Source organism: Scophthalmus maximus, chromosome 6, assembly GCF_022379125.1.
Source record: "Scophthalmus maximus strain ysfricsl-2021 chromosome 6, ASM2237912v1, whole genome shotgun sequence".
Lineage (NCBI taxonomy): Eukaryota > Metazoa > Chordata > Actinopteri > Pleuronectiformes > Scophthalmidae > Scophthalmus > Scophthalmus maximus.
The window spans coordinates 10918215-10936817 of record NC_061520.1 but is presented as its reverse complement, the minus strand read 5'-3'; the positions used below and the strand labels follow the sequence as shown (position 1 = coordinate 10936817).

Sequence of the window (18603 nt, the reverse complement as noted above, 5' to 3'; positions counted from 1 at the left end):
AAATAAGCTGTTAAAAAATACACAAAGCTGAGTTTCTGTCGCACAGTTCGCTGCGCAGGATGCAGATTTACCAAATGCAAATGTCACAGCTGGAAGTGAAAATTGGCTATTTATGTCTGTGCAAGCGATGGTGAGAGAAAACCCTTGGCTCCAAATGGTGACACAGAGAGAGAGGGGCACTGATGGAGTAAACAGTAAATGACAGAGAGCGGAAACTCAACTCTTCATCTTTGTATTTTGGCTTTTTCTCTTTCTCTCGCTGCCCTTCACTTCCTCTTTACAGTGCTCTTGCTCCGTGAGCTAGTAAGCCAGTTAGTTAACACCCTTTTGTGTGAAAATTGTTTCTTTGGTTTCACCACACGGCATAAATTAAAGCTCCTATAAACGGCATCTTCACATGAGCATTGGGACACAAGATTACATGTAATGTCAAATGTGTTGTGTCATGTGTTGCATGTAGTGACAAACCCACAGAGATCTATCACCCGACTTGACTCTGCAGTTCCCTTCAGCTCTAATGAGCGTCTCTTAACTTATTATCTCGGGTTCACTGCCATCGACTCGTAGGTTCACTTTCACTGCTTTCAACTGTGTCGCTTTTCAGCCATGGCGAAAAACGCTCCAATAAGCACAGCGTACACTACCTGCTCAGCACCACACGGTGGACAGAAAGAAAGGTCCTGATGTTTGCCACATGGGTTGGCAGAGACACCGCAGCCGGAACTAAAAAGAAAGTGATTTTGGTCGAAGATTCAGAAACACAACACGAGATTAATGTTCATTTTTTACGTATCTGCTACCACCCCTGTATGGCCAGAAAGACACACAGGAGATGTGTTTGAATGTGTGCGTGAAAATAATAAATATAAGCTCGAGATAAATACAGTGCATTTACCATTTACATTTGAGCCACTGAATGCTCGTTCAAACCCTCAGCAGAATGCTATCAACAGGTTGCAGAGTAAAAAGCAGCTCCTCGTCTCCTCCCGTGGATTAAAATTTGGGCCCAGAGATAAACTCTGATCCGTGAAACTGGTCTATGGAGGCTCAGATAAGACCCGGAGAGGAGCACCTATTTTCTGCTGTCAAAGTCACCACACGTGCGTGTCACCCCAGAGCACATCCGAGGTTCCACCCCAGCGCCTTGCGGCCATGTCCCTCTCCCGTCCCTCACAGTCCGATGATAATAAACAGTTTGACAGCCACTCCACTTGGAGATAACCGTCGACAGGGTTCGCGGATGAGATGCGGTGCCAGAGGCTGCGATGAGTATCGAGATAAAGGCTTGTCTGCTGGTCTCAGGGGGAATCAAAGGGAGAGGGGATGCAAGGACGAGGGGGATACGGTGGGGGTTTGGGTGGCTATGATGAACTTCAAGACCCCTGGAATCGGGGAGCCATACGTCTGATGATGGAGAATCAAACAGAAAAAAAGGACATTCCTACACTGTGCCCCCGCCCCCCCTTTCCCTCTTGCCTCGTTTCCACACGATCTTAATCCTGCTCTCTGCTGGCCGATTGCTGTCATTGCTTGTTCTGCCTGTGGTCCCCACAATTTCATTGCTGTAGGGCCTCAGCTCTTTATTTCTGCTCAACCCCCACTCTGACCCCGTCATACGTTTCTCATTAGACCTGAATATGATAAGATGCAGAGCTGACCGTTGCAGTCATCTCCGATGACAACGCAGATCATGGCGAGATCACAAACTGGGGCAGCGTTGATACGGGAGGTGTATCATTCGCACGAAACGCCCGACAATCTAATTGGGATCCTCACCCCTGTCATTGTTCTGCGCGGTCTTCTGCAGGAGGCACATGTTGAATGACTTGGAGATATTCCTGTATAGCTTCACGGAGGAGGGTTGAGAAAGATGAAAGATGGCTGACAGTGTTATAAACGTCGTTGTTTGAATGAATCCATGTAACGTGGAGTCATTTGGGGGCAGTGAGTCACAGCTTCATCACAGTCTTGATCCTATAGCACCCAAGCAACAGGTTATAATTATCGACCCGGTGTTCAACAGAGCAAAAGAGCTGCCTCTGGTTAACGCTACAAGGGGACGTCTCTCCAGGTAAAACATTTTCTCCACCACACGGAGAAACTCATTCAGTGCCAACCGTTCCTCCATCCATCTTTCTCTCTCTCCCTCTCTCTCTCTTTTCTCAGAGCAACCGAGTGGTTTTCGGAGGGAAACTGCAGTGGAAATCCCCCTGACAGGAGCTCTCCCCTTTGATTTATGATATATGTTTAGTTATTTAGTGGCTAATCATGGCGGGCTGCTGAGAGCAGCTAAGAGCACACCTCCAGAAGACAATGGGGCAAGCCGTGGACAGAGAGAGGAAGTGGCAGGGCTGTCTGGCCTTTTCTGGTGAATAGCAGAGAGTTTGGGAGATATAGGGAGGCTATAGAATTAATCTTCCATTAATGGAAGAAGAGGGAGATCTGTTAAAGTGATAGTTTGACTTTTTTGGAAAAACTTATTGGAAGGCAGATGAGAGGATTGACAACTCCAGCCAGCAGCTTTAGCTCGGCACACAGACTAGGAGAATGGGTAAACAGCTGCTGTAGCTTGGCTCGGTCTAGGAGTGATGAAAACCACCACCAGCAACTCTACAGCTGACAAACAAACACATTACATTTCATTTATTCACACAAAATGTAAAGACACATGAGTGATTTTGGATCTTCTCATCAAATTTTCATCGGCCGTATTTTCCCAAAATGTCAAACTATTCCTTTAAGTGACTGAATCTAGTGACCAGCATACAGTAACAGATGCCACTGCAGTCTGCAGCGAGAACACAGGGAGCTTTAGCTACGACAACAGCCAGGATTACTGTAGCACCGAGGGCAAATAACTGACAGACAGGTTTAGCAAAGAAAAGAAAAAAAGGAAACAGCCGTGCAGTACTGAGGATATATTAATCCATATCTGGCGAAGAGCTGCTTCAGTAGTGTATTGATAAGGAGCTTATCCCCCCTTGTTGGTGTGTGTAAAGGCACGTCTGCAGAGTCTATTGATTAAGAGACTCATCTCACTATCGTGTGTTCCCACTCCAGAGGACGGTTCCAAAGAATAGCAACACCAGAGACAATGATCACTCCATCACCGCCTTATCGCCGTCCTCGTGCAGCTGCTTTGTATGCACGTTAATACGTCGCACGCCGCTTCCATTTTCATCACGTCTTCCTCCTCTGCTTCTTATCTAAAAACCATTATTGCAAGCCGTGGAAACAATTACTGCCTCACTAATTTTCGCAATTTTTTTTGCATAAGATGACAAATAATATTCAAAATAAATACAACATAATAACAGAGCTGTTGCAACAAGATAATTCAGAGCTGATCCCAAGAAATACAAGTCACCATGTGCTCAGTAATACATTCTGTATTGATTAAAGCTAATAGTACAAGATATGGAATTTGTTGGATCATGTTGAAAATTGAACGACAAGGGAAAGGAAGAGAAAAATAAATAAGGCAGAGAAATGGAAGGGCACGGAGACAGTGAGAGAGAGAGACACGAGGGTCGAGCCAAAACATGTGAAGTTGCGAAGTCATTTATTATATTTCAGCATTTATCTCTGCGAGCGAGAGCCGAGTTATCAGAACGACTAAATTGAAAGACGTTCAAGCGTGCAGTGGAGTCAGTAAAAAGGAACACTGATGACCAGACCGGGACAGACTCCCAGAGTATTCTAGACTTTGCATACTGTTCTGCATGGAGACACACACACACACACACACACACACACAAACACACACACACACACACACACACACACACACACACACACACACACACACACACACACACACACACACACACACACACACACACACACACACACACACACACACACACACACACACACACACACACACTCGCATACATATGCACACAGTGAAATGTCGCAAGCATTAAAATGCAAAAGCAATTAAACGTAAGCCACAACAGCGCTGCAGAAGTGCCAACCTGACAGCAGGACTTTGATTATTTTGATTAGAGCAATATGGCTGACTCATCCATGAACATAACTGACGCAAGAGGAGGTTTTATTTTCCAGACTGAAAACCCTGTTTTAGACCATAGCTTCAGTTAAAGCGTATACAACTGTATGCTTAAGTGCAAAAGGGTGAAGAACTTACGCAAACGAGTTTAAAGAGACAAACGTCCCGATGAGCTATTTTGGTTTTATGTTTTATACTTAAGGGCTCCAACGTATTCTAATTGCAAATATATGTGATGTAAATGCGTTTAACACGCCGGCTCCAGCAGGAGTTTGGAGCTGCATTAATCTGCATGCTAAATTAGTTTGTCTGAATCCAAAACTTGTCTAGCTCAGGGAGTTGAGCTCTTGAAAGGGATTATAACAGCATATTAATGCTAAAATCCACGGGAAGCAAAACAATGTAATGTTCATTGCTGTTTCTAAAAAAAAATTGCATGTGGGCAAACTAATTACCAAAGTATCATTAGTATGATGGATAAAGGAAAATGATGAAACATCCAAGAACTTTCCTTGCAGACATATGTCCCTGTGTGGCTTTTGTGCCTCAGTGACTTCAGTATTTCCAGTTGTAATTTTCTTGACACAGTCAGATGACATCATAAAGGGAGTGAAGCAGAAAGGAGGAGGACGAATATCGGCATTTGTCGACCACGTAGCTTAAAGCCTCAATCTGTTTACAGAGGATTACAATCACGTTAGAGTTTGTTGGACTTTGACTTCTTCGAGACCGAAAAACCACCTTTCATCACACAAGCCTTTGAAAGCTTAATGGTCATTCTGTTTCTCCCCGAGGAGACGTCCGTTGTCCAAATATACGTAGACCACAGATTACGTAGAGAGGCTGAACATTTGGTACACCCCGTTTGCAGTCGCACACATTCTCAACCCATTACACATTCTGAAACATGTATCCTCATTCTAATGTCACTTATAATTGAAATACGGTGATGGAACATGTTGTAAAGTGTATTTTACTGCAAAATAACAGCTATTACATATTTGCAAAACCTGTATAATATTCATAGAATAGCAGAGTTGTTGTTAAGGTTCTGTCATCATAATGTTATAGTGTGTAAATTGTAATGCCATAAATGTTTTTTTTCAACTGCTGCCTGGATTATTATTCAACAGAGATGAGGTTTAGCACCTAGAGTTCAAGATGTTGTTGGGACAAATTACCAAAACGCTTGAATCATCTTAACAAAAAATTGTTCTCAGGTTAAACCTGCAATGATTGATGTTCTTTGGCCACATAACCTTAGATTATGTGGTGAACTCGTTAGCAATCAGTTACTTATTGCACATGCAGCAGTTAAGGAGCAATATTAGCGTTCATCTGGAGGTATGTTTGGCAAATGTACAGATGTATATACTATATTCATTATTTAGCTTTGTTTTTTGCTTCTTGATCAACTCCTGAGGGAACTATCTGGTTCATGAGCTTCTAGATGCTCCACTATGTTCATCAGCAAAGGCTCAATCACCTTTAGCGACAAGTCGGGAATTTGAAATCACTAGTAGCACCCTGCAAGAGCAGCCACCAGGCTCACTAGGAGATATAAAGATTTGACTTGTTTTGGGCTCGATGTCTCAGTTGGGCAATGCAGGACTGCACCACTTTAGTCCTTTTGGACATTATTGGATAAAGCACCCAGACTAGATGAGAGATTATTAATGTTGCTAGTGCTGGGGGCCAAAGGAGGTTATCATAATTGCCTCTCATTTGGCATCTTTCTGCTGCAAAACATTTTTGGACATACAATTTGTAATTTTGGCAAAGCCAGACATTATAAAAAGGATACATCTGTGGCACCACACTTATTGGGACATATAATGTGGTGTCACTCTGCGTAGTAATATGGAGGGAAGTATGTGGTAATCAAATTTGATGCAAGAAAAAAAAAAGATTACAAAAACTTTTTTGTGAAGGAATCTGTTCACTTTGCATGGTTGGATCAACCTCCAATGGGCCTAATACCCCATCATAGAGCTGATTCCCTTTTTCAGTTATATTTTTTGTTAAATCCAACTGAGCCTCATTTTGCAGAAAAAAAAATTGTAATAAAAATATTGATGTCAAGAAAAAGTAACTTGAAACTTCTGATGACAAATAGAAACAGGGATGCATGGTACATTATGTAGCACCCTGGGAGCTCAGAACAGTGTGATTTGCATACAACTTTTATGTTTTCTGCCACACAGATGAGGAAATATTGCTCACATTGTAGATCCTAATGTTGTTCGTGACGATTGTACTTATCTTTACGTGATGAAATCAAGCCAGTTTAAACCTCAAATGTGACTCCCTGTGTAATTAACATTTCACACTGAGCATCACCTTGCCTCCAAATAATAACAATTATAGCTATTTTCAAAAGCACCTGTCTGGCAGTTTTATTTCAGGGTTGCGAGAGGACAAGCATCACATTAAACCATCTTCTGCGGAGTTCATTAAAATACCATCTGCTCACCAAAAAATATTCACCAGGATTCATGACAGCAGAATGGCTCTCCAGAGAATTGTAAAAGAAAATTTAAGATTCAGTAATCTGGCGACGGCGGTATTAGGCGATACATGATTATGCATGCTGATGGGCTTTCAGCTGAGATCCCTGGAAATGCGTCCTCACTGAAGCAGTCGAAAATGCAATAAGTGGAGCATCCAGGCAGAGCAGAGTGCTGCAACCAGCCAGCACCACACACCAACAAATTTATACATGAAGAACGGTAGGATAATTTAAAAAGATTCAGAGTTTGAGGAGAGCAGTTGCAATCGTAATTAGGAAAATTAACAAGACTGGAATAGATCAAAATAGCACATTAAGAGAATTATTCATTACACAAGAAGACGTACACAGCACCATCAAACCAGCTGCTTCTATTTTAATAACAGGCTTTTGGGAACATACTTAAAATTAGGTTTTCATGATGTGGATTTGTGATTGACAAAATCCAGAGGATCCTATTTACTGCATTTACACTTTGATGTGCTTCCTCAGCTGAACCTTCGGTTCCAATGTTTGTGGCCTCTTTATGAATCTATCATGTCCTGGTTCTGGTCCCCGCAGGGAGGGATGAGAGGCAGCGGTGGAGTGTTAATATACGAGCAATAATGGAATGACTGAGCAGCATGTGGATTAGGACTGAGCTAAGCCTGATATATACAGCATTGTCCATCCAGAGCAAGAGTAAACACATTTAAATGAACCATACATGAGAGACTAATGGAGAATATCCAGAGATTCAAGCATTTCCGTCCACATTTATACTTCAGGTGTCACCGTGGGGTCTCTAAATGTAGGGAATCGTTTAAGATTATGTGTAGGTTTTACCTAGTACTGCATTTAAGTAACTGAATTGTGTACACTCACTCACACATTTACTTTATGATACAGAGTAAGACTTTTCTTCAACAAGAAAATATGGATTGATACTACACATGAAGATAAGATACTCTGCATGGCACTATACGAGAATATGATCCACCTTCTCTTGACCTGCTCAGTATTGCTGAAAATGTTCATCCAAACCAGTTATTTAGTCTGATATTGCAGCCTGAAGTCTTACTTTCTTGGAAAGGTTAAAAAAAAAATTTCATCATGCTGGATCTATTTTGCATGTTTCTATACTGACATTTCGCGAGAATGTGCAAGAATCAAATGTCGTCAACCTAATTCTGACGCAGCAATCTGCCTCACTCCGTCTGCTTCATGATACAAATGCTCATCACCCTAACATTTCTAAGACTAATGTCTTATTTAGATGATTGTTTCTTGTCCTCACAGCAAACCCTTACCAGAACTGAACTACGTGGAAAATAAAACCATACAATCCAGGCACGCATTCACCGTTTTGACATTGACCAAAGGAAAGTATAAAGATATGTAAAATGACTCCAATATTATTATATATTATTCAACATGAAATATGTCAAATAACATTTTTTTAAAATGCCTCCATATGATGCTTTTATTGTCCAGAATTAATCATCCAAAGATAGAGGTGTATGAATGAAATCTGAGAAAAAACTCAGGGTTTAAAACTACTCAGGGATTAATAAGAACAATTTGGTAAAATACACAAAATAATCTTAGAAAACACAACAAAATCTCATCTACTCCGCTGGATTTTAGCTGTTTGACCTGATCTCATGGAAGAACAATGTCCACCTGGTCGGTGTGCTCTTCTCAGGACAGCACAGCAGACTGGACTCCTGAGACAGGAGCAATAACAGGCAAAAGAGAGTAATCCTGAGCTCCGGCACTGAGGCCTGGTGGTCTGTAACACCGAACACTTTGAGCCTAATATACGCGCTGAGATTAAAGGCAGATAGCCTCTCCGTTTAATTATATTACTCCAGATTACAGGACCAGATTACAAGATTGTGAGGTGGCAGAGCATGAACGCTATATAGATTAGATGATTATAATTAGAGGGGAAAATATTTGCGATCCATATGATGTGATCTCATGTATTGATTCTCTGTATTAGATTGTTTTCTCTATTAGATTACTGTATTTTGTGATCATGGCTTTAACATACAATTAAATAAAGAGTGAGAAAACTCTTTGAATTTCTATTATTAAATTGAGTAATCGCAATAATGTATTACTGCTGTATACAACATCTTTGAGAGCCCCCTCTCTGTAATTCGTATCTATATCTTTATACAATTTTTATCTCAAACTACTCTATAAGATAACTATAAATGTGACTTTTTGATTTCATGTTCCTGTCAAAGTCAGTAACGACTATATTGGAAGGAAAGTAGTAGACCGACAGACTATAGATAGAGATTTGGAAAATAATCTACTGAGATCTCAACCTGAATAAATTTAAAATGGAAAGCATTGATCACATCTTCATTTGAAAACAAAAGTGTATAATTCCTTTTTTTTTTTTTTAAATGCATCCAGCTTTAAGTATGGTATGTCTGTAATTCAAATTTTCAAGTGTCTGAAAGATAAATAATGTGAACACACAGAACAAAAACTAAAACACTGTCGAAACTTGCTTGCTCCCTAATTATCAAAGGCACGTGAGAACTGTAACACAGCTCCAAGACTGTAAAACTGAAAGTGCAGTGGTCAAATCACAACACTGAGAAGTGTGTGTTGGTCAAAAAGCATTTTTAAAAACCATAAAAGAAATAGAGGGGTGTGAAGCCACTCTGGGCCAGATGCCTGCCCGGCCCAACTCCTCAGAGCGATTGCTTCTGGCAGGGAATCAGATAGAGAGGAGAGTCATTTATATTTCCTGCACCACCGCTCGCGCTGTGGAGGCAGGGAGCATTTAAATCTCGTCTAAGGTCAACGGGGAACCCAGTGGCTTTGATAACAACCATGCCATCTTTGATTCCACACTCTTTCGCCTCGGTCGAAATTTTTCCCTTTGATGAAGGGTTGTGCAGGAAAACTTAAAAGTAAACAGGACGAAGTGGACAACGACTAAAATAACTTCGATGAGGAGGCCGAGCTGACATTTGGAGAACATTGAGATAAGCAAAACAAAAGCCATACCAATGTCGCTACCAATGTCGCTTTTCATGAATTATTCAGGTTCCAGTCCTGTGGAGGCGACTCAGACAGCAGCAGGAGGTAGCTGCTCACCTAAGACTGATGTGAAATAATGGACCAGTGGATTAGTTTGCAATTGGCACAGAGGTGCAGTGGTGAGTACGGTTTCCTCACGGCCAGATGGTTCTGGGTTCAAACCAGTTGGGGTTTGCATGATCTCTGCGTGCCTGTGTGAAGTTTTCTCCAGCTACATATGTTAATTGGAGACTCCAGATTGCCCATTAGTGTAACGGCAAATGGTTGATAGCCTTGTGATAGACTGTCCACGATGCACCCTCCAAAAAAAATGAGCAGTGCAGCTGACGGATGGATCAGTCTGAGGAGCTTCCTTTTTTTCCCGAATGAGTAAAAGCAGCATAAACTCAAAGGTGGGTTCACATATCTGCGGCGAAAATCTCCCCAGGACCTTTGTGTTATTCTTTGCCAACCGCAAAGCAATCCTCGACACTTGGCACACGTCTGTCACTCAAGGAGAGATTGACAAGGAGCGGGGCCCTCCTCGAATCACCCGAACTCTCTCTGAGATTGAGGTGGACACCTTTGATCTGCAGAAAGATGCGCACGGTGATCCAGATCCAGCTTTGTGACAGTGCTCCGGGTTTCCATAGAAACGTGCACCCCCCCCAAAACACACCAGATTTAAACACCCTGAACCACGTCAACAGACAGGGCTTCTGCAGAGGATGAAAGATGATGCAGTCTCACGATCTGCCATGCATCACTTCACCTGACGGCGGCCACGTCGTCGCCTTAAAATAGCCACAGTGAGAAAGTTTGATCCACTGAACAATACGTCTTAATTTATACAAAAATAGCTTTTGTTTGATTGGATAAGCGATAACTGAGTGTGTTCAATAATGTGACAGGGTTGGCAAACAATATGAAGAATGAATGTGTTTGCTTAAGGGCACTTGAAAAAAACAATCTAATCTGTCATGCCATATCAGAATATATAAATTTACAATGTCACTTTGTTCCTGCGCTGAGGTTTGCCAAATCATCAGCTGTGACAGATGTGCTTTAAAATTGTCTCTGCAGTCTGCTCCTACACAGTTTTATGTGTAGCCATTAATCTTTTTGTTCCCCTGGTGTTTGAGGGGGTAGAAACATGGAAACTGGTGAAAGACAAATGCGGGTTGAAACGGCAATTGTTAAGAAAAGAGCAACCCCAGCTCTTTGAAGTCCAGCCCACTTCAGCTCGCACCGTCACACAAATGGACGTCATACTGAAATAGATGCAAAGAATTAAGGGAGGACTGATTACCATACAATAGGGTCAGAGGAAAGAATCTCAAAATCTTAAAAACGAGACGTGAGATGAAAGCTCCTCAGACAGATTTGGTGAGTATGAGTGTCTTTGTGTTCAAACATCCAAAGATACTTAAGAGAACAAAGGCAGCCTCACACAAAGAGGATCTCATAAATGATAACCCACTTTTCCTGCAGGCATGTGAGACTCAAAATGGCTGAATAGAAATTACAGAAATCCCGGATCAATTTCAGGATGGAGCGACACTTCTGCAGCGAGCTCTGGATCTTTTGTCCTCTTTTTTTCCCCCTCACTGTATCTCGTCATCTCTTTCTCTCTGCGTCAAATAGTCTATTAGTTCATTAAGTGACCAGATTTGAACACATCCACAGATCTCTCACGAACAATTGCAGGATAGTCCAAAACCTCACGGCATCATTAATCTCGCCTCCCAATCTATTTTACCCTGGACTCCAGCTCATATCGCTCCTTTAATTCTTCTCTAGTCAATAATGAATTGAGGCAGATCCTGCCAACATTGTGATTGAAATGACTGAACTTGGCAGCTTATTGGTCTGCCTTACTTGCATATGATTACAAAAAACATAAAGACTGTGGGGCTACAAAGGGAAATGGCAAAGATAAACTGTAAAGTATAAGTTGTAAGTGTGAATTTAAAGAAACAGGTTGGTTTTCACGTGACTAGAATTGGAAGTTGCCATGGCCATGCTGGCAGCTCAGAGGCTGCACTGTCCTGGCCACAGTGGCACTTGGAAGTGAAATGCTAATGTGAACTTAGATTTAATTCTCTCAAACTTTGAATGAGTTCATGTTGTCTAATCTAAAGTAACATGGTGCTCACAATCGAGGAATCAGTTATTCTCCGGTGAGACGGTTGAAATCCACCGGCAGATAAATTATTCCTCTTTGTTCAGACGTACAAAGCGACTTTTTGAGATGCTGCTGTGTTTGTCGTTGCGAACCTGCACATGAGTTTTAGTTCTGAACTGATCCACACTCTCGGGACCAGGAGATGATTCACACTTTAAATTGAATTGACAGTTATTTCTTGGCATTCTTTTTTAAGAATTAAGTCGAGCAGTGTCTCGCCATCATCAGGCCCCTATTGTAGCCCTGCTGACTCCTCGACCAAAGTGCCTAATGCGGTGCAACGTTCCACTACATTAATTCACAGCTTCCCCTCCCACTGAAAAGCATTTGATTAGTCACCCCGGCACAGCAACAGGAACATAAATAATTCATCCGTGCAAATGACAAATGAGGCAATCAAGTCTGGGACAGCATTCAAAGAGAAACTATTCAAATCCCCTCTAAATTAATTTTCTGCCTTTTAGTGGCCGTGGACTTGAAATTTTAATGCCGAATTCATCAGGTGACGGCGGTGATGCCTCTGCTGAGACGTCCACAGGCAAAAACTAAATCATTTGGTGTCAGGAAATGCAAATAATATAGAAAACCATTGAGGTTTCTTAACTGGCAGAAATAGTTCTTTATTCTTCTTATTCAGCAGTTAAAGTCTCTACACACCACTGGCGGCGGCGGTAAGTCTCCTTGCTTGAACAGCTGGAGAGCAGCACTTTGAAACAGGAGACCAGAAGAGAAAATGAGAAGAAGTGAAATGTGGGCCGGACTAATTTCATATTCCATTTGACAGCAGAAACTACACTATCCATCAATACAAACCGCTCTGGATGAGCCGAGCTCTTCTACCCAGGATGATATCACTCTTGACTTTAACCTCTGAGACGCGAAGGTCAAAGAAATCTGATGCGCGACATGGCCACAATTATTTTGTCTGTCTATTGTTGCCTGTTCGATGACCGAGAGCCTGAAAGTTAAATCCTGCTGATCAGATCCGGGGACTTAAGTAGAGACCAGGGGGAGCATATCAAATGAATCTAGTATAAAATGTGCAGAATTAGGTTTAGCTTTCAACATCTGCAAGTAACTAACTCAGTGAAGTAAGAAGGCAGAAATGATTCGTCCAGCTTAAACATTTCAAAATTGCCACATTTTCTGATGAAGTGAGACAGCAACAGTTTTCTGTCTTTGACCATTAGAACAAGCAACAGTTGAAAAATGTACCAGTTTGACAATATGATAATGCCATTGTTTAGGAGAGGATCTGGTTTGATTAACAAAAAATACTTATTAGTAGTTTCGGTCACAATAATAATGATGTGGTTAACTTAATGTTGACCTGCAGCGTGTAATGGGAACGGGGATCTCCCTTCTTAAAGTCAGATGTTTCGTTAAGATGACATGCGTATTTAATTTCAGGGGCATTTGCTGAAACTACTGATGCTGTGAATTTCTTTTGCGTGGAACGTGTTGGCAGAAAGGTTAAAATCCATGTCTACATGTAGTATACACTATAAATACCATTTTAAACTACAGGATATCACACAAAATGTGAACGAGATTGTCAGATGTTAATCAAACTGTGACTTTGATTAACGCCGCTAAAAACAAACTTTTCTTTAGTTGGGAAGAACTCGTTAATTTCCTTTGTGCAGCATAGCACTGTGGATAATAGTCACCGTTGACAGCACAATCAAATTTCAGTCACGTTCTGCATGCGTATTGTCTGGTGTGAGTGAACTTAACATGGATCTGGGGCAAAGCCGGCAGTTTGGAAACAAAGAATGTTTTTGGAATCGGTCGCAGCCTTGATGGAAAAAAAAACGAACATATCGCTATGGCAACTGTCATTCACATGCCAGCATCCCCTGGCGATCGGTTTTGTCCTCTGACAGTTCACGGCAGCAAGCCCCCAGCTGACGGAGGCCTCCGTCTGACACTCCTTCGAGGGGAAAGAAAGGTGGAGAATGTGTTAAGGTTGTAGGTGCAGCGTCTGCCACAAACGAGGCCGACAGGCAGAGAAATCTCTCATGCTGACTGGTGTCTGAGCGCATCACTTAACAATGAACTACTGGCAAACTTTTTTTCCTTTTTTTCCAGGTACAACTACTCGGGGAGATAATCTGCGCTCCATCCGCGGCTGAGGTTCCCACTCATCCATCAACCTCCCAACGCTATATTCCTGACGTGACAAAAAAAGAAAAGAAATCTGACTGCGGGCTAACAATCTTTCACTCCACCTTGCATACGACTGAGCTGAGGTGAAAGCAACGGCCTTTTGCTGAATTACCTTCCCTTTAATCAATGACACAGCGATGGGAAAAATATCTCCGGGAGAATGGCAGGGGGAGTCGGAATCCATCATGCAGGTCTGCGTTGGTGCTAATAGATGACGCGAATGCATCACTGTGTCGAGACTCATCCGACATTCATCAAAATGTTGAGGGAAAATAAATAAAAGGAACAAACGTTACAAAACTGTTAGGATGAATTATTGCCTCATCTGCAGCGGGGCAGAGAGGGAGAGCAGGGATATTTGTATGAACATTTTTACCCAAGAAAAAGAAGCAAACATTTCCCGTTCATGAATCCCAAGGATTAACAGAAAGATGCTCCCAAGTTCAATCGTCAGTGGTTTTCACCGCGTTGCACTGATTCTGCTGCAGGCCAGGGCGAAGGTTTCATTACTTCAAAGTCATAAGCAAGTCACACTGACGTACTGCGGAAAGAAGTAACGTGTCTGTCTGATGCAAAAGATAAATTTACATCAGACACAGTGGTGGGAATAGTTGACCATTAGTGCTCAGCTGATGAGGAGAAACAAGGTTGACAAATGAAAAGGTGCAGTCTAATCTGTCGTCGTGCCATCCAGGGCCGTCGTCAGGATTTTAGAAACTACGAGGTCTTAAGTTCCTCTCCTTCAAACTTCCAGAAAATGTTGCCGGGACAAGAAAATTATAGATTTTTTAAAATTTTGAATTATGTGTATTTTCATTGTTTTACTATCTATGTTACCTTTAATTTGTATTATATTTATTTCATTTCCAAAAGGCAATAAATTAAGTGTGTGGCTTATTTATTTAGAAACTCTTCTGTTGAAAATGTGAAGCTAAACTAGATCTGACTGGATAAATGTGCCGCACATTCAACCTGTCAGGTGTAGTTCAGTGTTGGACTTGAATGGTTCAGCAAAACACATGCTGGTGTTCAGACGAATGGCTGTTTCATTTTGATTGACATTAGATTTACTAGTTTTGACTAAAGAGGCAAGACATTAAACTGATATTTACACCATTTTTCCAGTAATAAATGTTTTGGCAGCTTCATGACTTTTGTTGTTGGCAATGAAGTTCTGGAAATTTGGTTGTGACATTTTTTGAAGTTGGTCTTCTACTTATTGGACTTTTTTTTGAACATTATAGAGCTGGGCATAGATGCATGACACAACAATAAAAACATCTGCACGCGCTCATCTGTCTATTGGCTCAAGGCTGACACAACAACTGAAAGGTACAGTAACTGATCAAAGCACTAAACCACTTAAATTCAAGTTCATCTACTGCTGAGCTTCACCAGACTCACTAGTTTTCTCTAAAGATCCTTTGTTGAAAAAAAAGATTGTGCTTCTAAAACATGAACTGTGTCTGAGGTTGAGATAATTGGGGATAATTCCTCTCGTTACACTTGACTCCTCCTGCTGTGTGCAACAAGAAGCCTGTTATCTATCAGTAATTGGTTCTCCATCCCGCAGCAGCATCTCTCCTCTGTCTGAACAGTGGTTTTTATTCATTTATTTCTCTTCAGAAACAACTTTGGTCCGAGGTATGAGCGTCCACTGAGTTACTTTTGACCCCGTTGAGACTGTGGGGGCGGTACCTGAGCGTCCATGAGCAGGTGTCTCATCAGGGTCATGGACTTCCTCAAGGTGTCCCTCTCTCCCGGTATGAAGGTCTCATCCTCGTCCGCCAGGCTACAAGGTCTGGTCACCATGAACTGAACGATCTGGTCGTTCAGGTTGTTGAGAGACTGGACCGCTGCAAAAAAGAAATTAGAACAACCAAGAAGGTTTGGTCAGTGAGAAGTCAAACCACGTGAAAAACACGCGCGTGCGTGTACCAAAACAAAACGTTAAAGACCTTTTATGTTGAGTAAAAACTTTTAGTGTCCTTATGAAACTCCGGTGGGACAAATATAGTATATACAGTAACTTATATACGACACACACAGGGTATACGTCCCCTCCCTGATGCTTTTCATTGATCTTTTGTTTCCTCTCACCCCAGTGGGACTTTGTGGATTGTTTATCCGCTGGACTGTGTTCACTGTTCTGCCCTCGGAATAATCCCTCTTTTGGACAAGAGGGGCATCATTAGGCTAAATCCATTACACAGACACAGAAACTCACAGTCATGCCATCACACAGTATATAATCCCCTTTTTAATGGAGACAGTGCCAGTAGTTTGTTTGTTTTTGGGGTTTCTTTTCAGTCGAAGTCTATATCAACACATTATGCTGTTCAGAAATGTCTTTGTTTCTTGAGGCTCGGCCAGAGTCTTCAGAGAGGTTTCCATTAAGCCCTTTAAGCCAGGGCCTGTGGGTGGTAACTTACAAATGTAAAAAATCTATTCTGACAAAAAAAGACTTGTTTCAAAGGAAGTCAGAAGAGTGACGGGAATGCATCTGAGCAGAAAAATAGTAGTATCATGCAGCTCATGCTGTTTTCGAATTATGTTCGTAATTGATTTTTCTTTCTTTTTCTTTTTTCAATTAGTATTTAATACAAGCAGAAGCCTGCAAGAGGGTGAATTACACAACTGAAGTCATGGAGTCAAACACCATCCAAAGCTTTGATAACAGAAAAGTTATCAAAGTTTGCGGTTGATTGATTCATTGACGACTCACTGAGAGAACTCGCTCTTACAGAAGTGCCCCGATTCCAGGGGTATATGAATTTAATGTGAGAACAGTAGTAGTTGCATAACGTTGCACGAAAAAAACTCATTGCTAGCATGTGCTAAAAATAAAGCAAATAGTCACATAAATAGCATTACGACAAAAGTATCAATTAAATGGAAATTGTCATCAGATTTCAAAAAAATAGTTCCAAAATCAAATATGTTGAATCTGAAGAAATACGAAAAAAATCATTATTATGGAAAGGTGCTGCCTCAAAACTCTGTCTTGTGATTGAATAATACACTTGTAAATATAATATACCCTCAATGGAGTAATATGGAATATATTATGTCAGACGGAGAAACAAGATCATTTTTCAAACTTTAAAGCTATTCAGGAGAAAATAAGGGCTTCATCATTTCACAGAGTCGAAGGTGACATTATTCAATTTCTTGTTGTGTTTGACAAACTTAATCAAACTCGCACAAGTTTAATTTGCGTTTTGATTTAAGGCAGGTTCTCACATTTATCAAAATGATTGTAAATTAACTGACCGACTAATTAATTTTCATAGTGCTGGAATATTTAAAGGATGTCAATCATCACTTTCTCTCTCATACGCAGCAGCGAAAAGGTGAAGAGGTCAATTTAGGCCAGAGTGACGGAGCAAATGAGGCACCGTGTGACTCGCTGACGACAGCCAAGGTCGACTTTTCAGCAGAGCGATCAAAGACTTACGGCCCCACATTCCTGCCTTCTCTTGAACTGCGGGACCACCGCGAAAAGAGGCATGTTTACGAGCATTCGGCAGCCCAGCAGTCAGCACGGCGTATATCAAAACAGCGCAGGGCGGATTGGGCGGAGGGAGAAATAAAATGTTTACAACGGCGGTTGAGGATTGGATTCTAATTTCACATCCAGCTTTTACAAGGTGTACCTCTGTGCCCCAGAGATTGGCCAAAGATGTCGGGCAATGACACGCTGCTGCTGCTGCTGCTGCTGCAAATGACATGCTGTCAAACTCAGAGGACAGACACACCCTCGTCTCCTCTGTGCTCCACTTTCAATCTTTATTCAATGCATTCTGTCAAACACATGATGGGGAAGACAAGTGAATTTACCATATCACAATCAAAGTGCCACAGCTCCTGGCCAAAAGGCGTCAGGCATCAAATTGATGTAAACGGAAAATAGACACGATGTTGAATTTGAATCCATTGAACCATTTCTAGTAACTGATTGCTTCTCGCTCATGAAATAACAGCAAATTTTTTGAGTTTTTTCAAATTATTCTCCAGGCTGCTGGTGTCCCTGATCAAGGTTTGACAGCAGTTCAGGTCTGCAGGTGTGCATCTGCAAGTCTTCAGCACCACCTGCACCATTAATGTTCCTTCTGGTGGGAGCAGACCGGACGAGGGAACCGCGAATACGGAGATGGTGGCAAGAAGAAATCAAGAGAAGAGAAAAAAAATCATGGATTATTGAGGAATAGATTCTTCCATTAACCCTCTGGAGATCACTTTGATTTTGGATCTGCAGAGGAATTTAGGAAATAAAACTATGCAGCATTTTTTATTTGAGGTGGTTACACATCCTTTACAAAATATCCTTATGTGCCTTTTTCTTTAAAACTGTTTGAACACACTTCCACTTCCTGGAGTTCAAGTTTAAAATATATATATATATATATATATATATATATATATATATATATAGGGTGGCGGTCCTGTCAGACTCCGTGTTAGCCATTTTTGGTGTTGTGGTTGGGAATAATAAAAATCTTTCTGGATCTAAAGTCAGGACAGCGAGGTTCGTCTTTGTTCGCATCGAAGACTGATTCTCTTTCAGTTGAAATCTACTCGCCCTCCTCGCTGGAGCTGAAGATGCAACATCTCAAACCTGAGATTTGCAGAATGGGGATCTGCTGGGGACTTCCAGAACGTTATTGTTTTAATTTTATTTAAGCCTTGAGCATTCTATTTAAA

The 18603-nt window shown here is 41.5% G+C and overlaps 1 protein-coding gene across 3 annotated transcripts in view; it reads right to left on the bottom strand.

Moving 5' to 3' along the window:
• Positions 1 to 18603, bottom strand: part of kaznb (kazrin, periplakin interacting protein b) — a 90708-nt gene that overhangs the window by 57741 nt on the left and 14364 nt on the right. For all 3 annotated transcript variants that reach the window (XM_035631243.2, XM_035631245.2, XM_035631244.2), the window contains exon 3: positions 15598 to 15755. In XM_035631243.2, the coding sequence (XP_035487136.2) occupies positions 15598 to 15755 (158 nt within the window). The remainder of the gene's footprint in view (positions 1 to 15597; positions 15756 to 18603) is intronic.